Source organism: Zosterops lateralis (assembly GCF_965231275.1).
Source record: "Zosterops lateralis genome assembly, chromosome: 19".
NCBI classification, from domain to species: domain Eukaryota; kingdom Metazoa; phylum Chordata; class Aves; order Passeriformes; family Zosteropidae; genus Zosterops; species Zosterops lateralis.
The window spans coordinates 5,634,625-5,640,767 of NC_139779.1; the positions used below are offsets into that span (position 1 = coordinate 5,634,625).

Sequence of the window (6,143 nt, forward strand, 5' to 3'; positions counted from 1 at the left end):
GGGGGATCCCCAGTCCGGTTTAGGGGTACCCAAGCCCCGGTCTGGGGAGGGACACACCTGGATTTAGTGAGACCTCCCAAGCCCCAGTTTTGATGGACTCCAGCCTCAGTTTGGAGCACCCCGGGCAGATTTTGGGGAATCTGGGAATCCCAGCCCTGGTTTTAGGGGACCCAGTTGGATTTAGGGGACTCCCAGCCCTGGTTTGTTGCTCTCCCGGTACATTTTTCAGTCGCTGGCAGCTGAAGGGTTTTCCTCACAATCTGCTCCGCTGCACTCAGAGGTATTTTGGCTGAGGAGGAGGTGTGTGCTGGCATCGAATCCTTAAATCACTTCAAATTAAGGATAAAGTGATAATTAGGGTAAAAATTAAAGGGCAGTTCTAAAAGCAAGAAGCCAATAAACACAGAAAGCAGTCAATGACTAATCCTTATCATTCCACATAACACCTATTATGATTCTATCTTGGCCCTATAAACTTTCCCTTCCCATTTTACGATTTTTCTATCAGCACTCTCTGAGACTAATCCACAAGATAACACATATGATGGGCTTTAACATCACAAAAGTACAATCCTGGTACTTTAAAACAATTTAACCTACAATTGCCCATCACTCTATTAAATAACACAGTCTGATATGTACCTTGGTTTTAGTCACATTTTGATCTGACAGCATGGCAAGAGCTTGAGCAACCCTCCCAGAGCCTACACTGGAAAAAATTATAACCTTCTGTGATGAATCAATCTTAGAGAAAAAAAATGTGGCATTTTCACAGCTACTCAAGGGAAATCCCAAGAAAGACAAGAAGATATTCACTCCCCTAGTTAGATGTAGATGCAACCTCTTAAGCAAACAGGAAACCTTTTCTATTTTTTATAATTATCTAATTATTAGAACACTCATATCCCATATACTGAAGGTCAAGTTCTGTTCCATACAACTTCAGTGCATTTCCCACAGCCCAGGGCCAAATTCTACCCCAAGTTCTCCCAATCTCTGCTTGGATGAAGTTTCACATTTTACATTCACCTGGGCAGGAGTCAGAGCTCAGGTTTTCCCTTTCCTTTGCTTTGATCAGGCAGCTCCAGTTCCTGAGGAATTTACATAAACCTAAACCTCTGCCACAAACAACAAGAAAAACCCTCCAGCCACATGCTTAAGGCCCTTCCTCAACCTCAGAGGCCACAGTATTTTATACAAAGACATTTCAGTGAAGGTCTCTTGACATCCCACATGAACACTGGCATCCAAAGAGCAGCATTTTTTGCTTTGAAGCACTGAAGGAAGTTCAAGTTTCTCATTCCTGCTGTCCCAAATCACTTGCTGAGTTCAGTCAGGCTTTTTAGGCAGCCAGAAGTGATTTTGTGCCGGGAGTTAAAGGACAAATGATCTTTAACTCCCAGCAGAGAACACAACAGAGAACAGCAGAGAACACAACTGGAAGCTACTCAGTTGCTTCAAGTAAGCTATTTTAGGTCAGAGGATAAGATTTTAGACCTGATACACTTTGCTTTCCTTCTGATCCTAAATACCAAGAGCCACTTTGGAAAGATTTCTCACAGCTCTCATATCCCACTCTCTCCTCCCACACCAAATTTTGAGGCAGATGCCCTTTTAGTTGGAAAGTCAGGAACACGAGGCTGCTGCAACAGCTGCAGGCTCTCAGCTTGCTGAATGTCCTGGAGCAAAGGACATGAGATCCCCAGAGCTGCACCAGGATAAAGTCATCTTTCATCATTAGCTGCTCTGGCCTTTAGCTCCACATTAAAGCATCCAGCAAACCTCTATCTCCCCAAAATGTGTTATTTTAATTAGCTTTTCTAGTAAGACTAAATCTAATCTAACCTTTACTTTTACTTTTTGGCTTTGTATTCTCATCAGCTCTCTGTCCTGCTGGCAGCTCAGAGATTGCAGAATGAAATCCTGCCTTTGGACAGGTGACAGAGACAACTACTCTAAGCTGCCCAAAGCTTTGATTCTCACTCTCTGCCACCATAAAGGACAGGGCTGTGTTTTTGTTAGAGTTTGGAAGTCAGAAAGCAAGCACTGTAAAGAGGAAATAAGGACACAAGCATGCAGCTGGTTTTAAAATTCTACACTTCCTTTCAAAAGCTTTAATAGCATCATCTCCAGTAACCCTACAAACCACAAAAGACTGCCTGAAATACAGAACAATCAAATAAGAGAATGACCCTCCCACCAAAATGAAACATCCCACGGTTGCAGTCTTGTCTTAACACAAAGGGGTCATTCCAGGGGGGCAGCTGGCTTTGGGAACTGTCACTGGGGCAAAACTACAGATAATTAAATGAAGTGTGAACACTAAACTTGCATTTTTCTCCCTATTTCCATTCAAAACTCCAGGTGTCCATCCATCTGCAAAAAACATCTCTTTGCATCAGCAACTACATTTACTATTTATTTAGACTACAGATTTCACTGAAACATTGAACATATCACAGCAGGGCCTCAAACACCCCCAACAGAGAGAGAGAGACAAAAGCTGGAAGCCCTCTGCTTAAAATGTTTCCCCCACTATTTGTCTGTCGAACAAACTTTAAGTTCCTGAAGTTTCTCACTTAGATAGGTAGTATCTGCCTCGGTGAGGTTTTCAGAATCTGACAGGTTTTCCAGGAATCTGGTTCCTGCACAGGGCTTTCCTGTGATGGGATCTATGACATTGCCAACCTTGAACACAATTTCAGCCAGTTCGTGTTTCACGTGTTTGCTCCTTCGCTCGGGCAGAGCTTTCAGAAGAACAATGTCTCCAACAACACACTGCTGCAGTGGGTCATGGGCAAAATAGGTTTTTCTTTTGTTAAAGAACTGTAAAAGGAACAAAAAGAATAATAATAATAACAACAACAATAATGAAAATAATAAAAATAAAAGGAAACCTTGGCATGCTATTTCAAAATTATGCGATGGGGAAATATAAAATTAATAGCAAATAAATAAATTTCACTGAGGTGTTATGCATGTTTGCAAGTGAGATTTAGTTTGGATCATGAAGAGAAGTGAAACTGTGCACTCTACAGGTTCTCCACAGAAAGCACAGCACTGCCCTTCCCAATCTCTTGTCAGGATAGTGTTGCCAACTGAGCCTGGAGGAAAGGAGATGGGGAAGAAAAAACTCTGAAATCTGTATTTTGAAGTTTTTTATAATATTTTTTTCACATAAAAAGTGGTGGGTGTTTTTTTGGTTTTTTTTTTCTTTTTTTCTTCTTCTTCTTCTTCTTGGAACAGCAGAATCCTTTAAGAAATAAATTAGGTTAAGAAATACATAAAGGTTCTTCTACTGGATGAAATATTGAAATGGGCTCCACAACACCCATTTTCCAATCTTGACTTTATACTTAACCTTCGGGTCACCAAAAGCAATTTATTCTACCTCTATGTACCACTGTTTCCCTGTTTTAAATGGAGAAAATACAATTTTTAACCTTCCTGTTTGAAGTGCATTGACAAGGGCTAAATTCAAGATCACAGTAATGTTACAATTATGCATACAGAAAAAAAGCAGCTATAAAATTTATTGTACAAGTGACTAATAAACTGTCAGGCCTCCAAAGCATTTTCCACATCAAGATGAAACATTAAATCTGAGCGTGAAACAACAAAAGCTTACCTCCCCAAAAAGATCAAATGAAGTGCATTAACAAAGCACTTCAAAGAAATACATTTAGCAGGTAATTTGTAAGTCCTCACCACTCACTGCTTTTCAGTCCTTTGCAGTCATCCCCACATCCCTTAAGGAGTTTGATTTGTAAAGTCATCAAAACGTTTAAGAGTCAATTCAGCAGAACATTTCTCCACAAGACACCAACCCCAGCAGGCAGGAGAAGTTGGTCACTGGCGTTACCTTTAGCAAGTAGGGATCCAGCACCAGCCTGGTCACTCTCACTTTGGCAGTTTTCTGCATTTTGGTCCCAATTACTTTCCCCACTATCCATTTTGCATGGACAGCTCCGCGTGGGACAGACATCCTTCACTTATGGTCATGCAGTGCCTGGCAGCAAGGAAAGGAGATGTGTTACTGTAACAAAGTAAAAAACATAACCCCTTTCTGATCAATACCAAAATTTCCCTTATTTTAGACTTACAGCTTCATTAGGGTTTTTTGGGGGGGGATCTAGCTGCATTTGGAGGGACTCCAGCCAGAGTTTAGGTCATTTTGTTGGAAGAATAGTTCATAACTCCATTTATTGCACTACCTCAGTCCTTTTGACAATATAGAGGGGATGTCACCATGTGCCTGCTATCAGTAAAAGTTACTTTAGGACAGCACGAGGATGAGACCTTACCTCACAAAACTCCTTTCAATCACCCCAGTTGTCACAAACACCATAGAGAAAAGCTCAGCTGCGGAAGTTATTAATTTAACTCATACTCCAAAAGCTGTTTTGGCTGGAAACCTGTTCATCAGAACAGAGTGCCCCCAAACAAGGGAGCAGCCTACAGCTTTTGTTCAGTCATTTGCTTCTGTGCCTCTCATTATCAGCTGAGCTGATGAAACCTAAGGAGGGTAATGAGCTTCCCAAGCCATAAATGACACATCAAAGAGCTGTCTGATCTATAGTACATGTATTTGCTTTTGAGTTCTTTCCTGCAAGTAAATTATATCCCATTACCTTATTCGGTTTAATTAGAGTGAGCTTTCTGTACCACTCTTGCAAGAGTCAGGGGAAAAGCCAATATAAGACTTGAATCAATATTAATACTGATGGAGATTAATGGCCATTTTCTCTCCCACTCAGACACGTTGTTAAGCACTACCAACACCTGTGTATTCTCCATGCCCCCCCCAATTTGTAACTTGCTTTGATGTCGCAACACATCAAAAGGAGAGTTTAGGGATACGGGGACACAGCCATAGGATGAAAAGCCTCAGCAAATACTCGGGGGCTGCTTTTACCCCGCCTGACTCCGCTGTGGGTGTTCAGGGCTGGAAAGATTCAGTGTGGGGAGCCCTCCTGTACCCCAGGGCTAAACACCCCACGCAGACAAGTGTGTGCAGCACAGGCCAACACCCACAGAGCACCGGCGGACAAGGATGAAAGAAGAAACTGAAACAGACAGGGAGCCCTCAGCCCCCCCCACCGCGGCTCCCCACAGGCCCTGCCCCGGAGCCTCCGCGCCAGCAGGGCCGCACAGGCAGCGGGGCTCAGCCGGGCGGTTCGTGCAGCACCCAGGGCACAGCCCCAGCACAGGGGAGCCCCCAGAGGGGAGCCCGCAGCCCCGGGGACCCCGGCCCCGCTCACCGCCGCTGCCGCCGCCGCGCCTCAGGGGCCTGACAGGGACGGGCCCGGAACGGGCGGCGCCGAGCACGGAAGCGCCGCGCGGCGGGAAGGGGCGGGGTCGGGGCGGGGCCACAGGGGGCGGGGCTTATCACGGGTATTTAAAGGCGCAGGTGGCGGCTGTTCCCTCAGAAGCGCTGAGGGAGAAAGGGGTGTGTGTGGTGTCGGGCGAGGCTCGTTAAAGTTGGAAGAGATTCCCTAAGTGTTAGGAAAGATGGGGCAGGAAGGGCTTGTAGATATGATTGCCTGGTAAGAAATACTGGAGATGTAAAACCTGTGAGTGAAATAGAAATGAAGGGCAGCTTTGAGATGTGATCATGGCAGGCAGGAAGACAATGAAGAGCTGGAGTCAGGTTGAAGGACAGAAAACAAAAGGACCCAAGAATGCAGCCCCTCTCCGCCCTGCCAAGGCATCAGGGAAAAAGTAGATAAGAAAAGTAGTCTTTAGAGTTTAGAATCTAGGATGATATGGTGATATAGCAGTTCTCATTGGCTGCATGCAAAGTTTGTAGGTTTTGTATCTCACACTGGTTGGTCACTGTAAATTAGAATATTCAACACAAAAGGAGACATAATGTACTGTAAGAAGGTCCTCTCTCTCTTACTGCTCTTACCCCTCTCACCCCTCTTAGCTCTTTTACCTCCCTCACCTCACACCTTCTCTCTCTCTCCCTCTCTCTTTGGGGTTCCCTCCAGCCCAGGCTGGTGGCTGAAGGCAAAGCCCTTTTAACCCATGACCCTTGCAATAAAGCCATGTTTCTAGAATATCTCAGGTCTGTAGAGTTCCCTCTCCCTGCCATGCACAGCTGCTCCTACACCTAAGAGCTCTTTAAGGATGGTGGAGGG

The 6,143-nt window shown here is 44.6% G+C and overlaps 1 protein-coding gene across 1 annotated transcript; it reads right to left on the reverse strand.

Annotated features, from left to right (window-relative positions):
• Positions 1 to 2,080: 2,080 nt before the first annotated feature.
• MRPS17 (mitochondrial ribosomal protein S17) lies at positions 2,081 to 5,340 on the reverse strand. Its single transcript, XM_083875121.1, has 3 exons — positions 5,262 to 5,340; positions 3,863 to 4,009; positions 2,081 to 2,826 (listed from the first exon to the last, which is right to left on the reverse strand). Exons 2-3 carry the CDS (start codon positions 3,983 to 3,985, stop codon positions 2,536 to 2,538), a joined length of 414 nt encoding a protein of 137 aa, XP_083731247.1. The 5' UTR covers positions 3,986 to 4,009; positions 5,262 to 5,340; the 3' UTR covers positions 2,081 to 2,535.
• Positions 5,341 to 6,143: the final 803 nt, after the last annotated feature.

Coding starts and splice junctions, on each gene's coding strand:
- MRPS17 (XM_083875121.1), bottom strand. CDS start 3,985: ATGTCTGTCCCACGCGGAGCTGTCCATGCAAAATGGATAGTGGGGAAA. Junction 2,827..3,862: donor TGGATCCCTACTTGCTAAAG/GTAACGCCAGTG, acceptor TTCCTTTTACAG/TTCTTTAACAAAAGAAAAAC.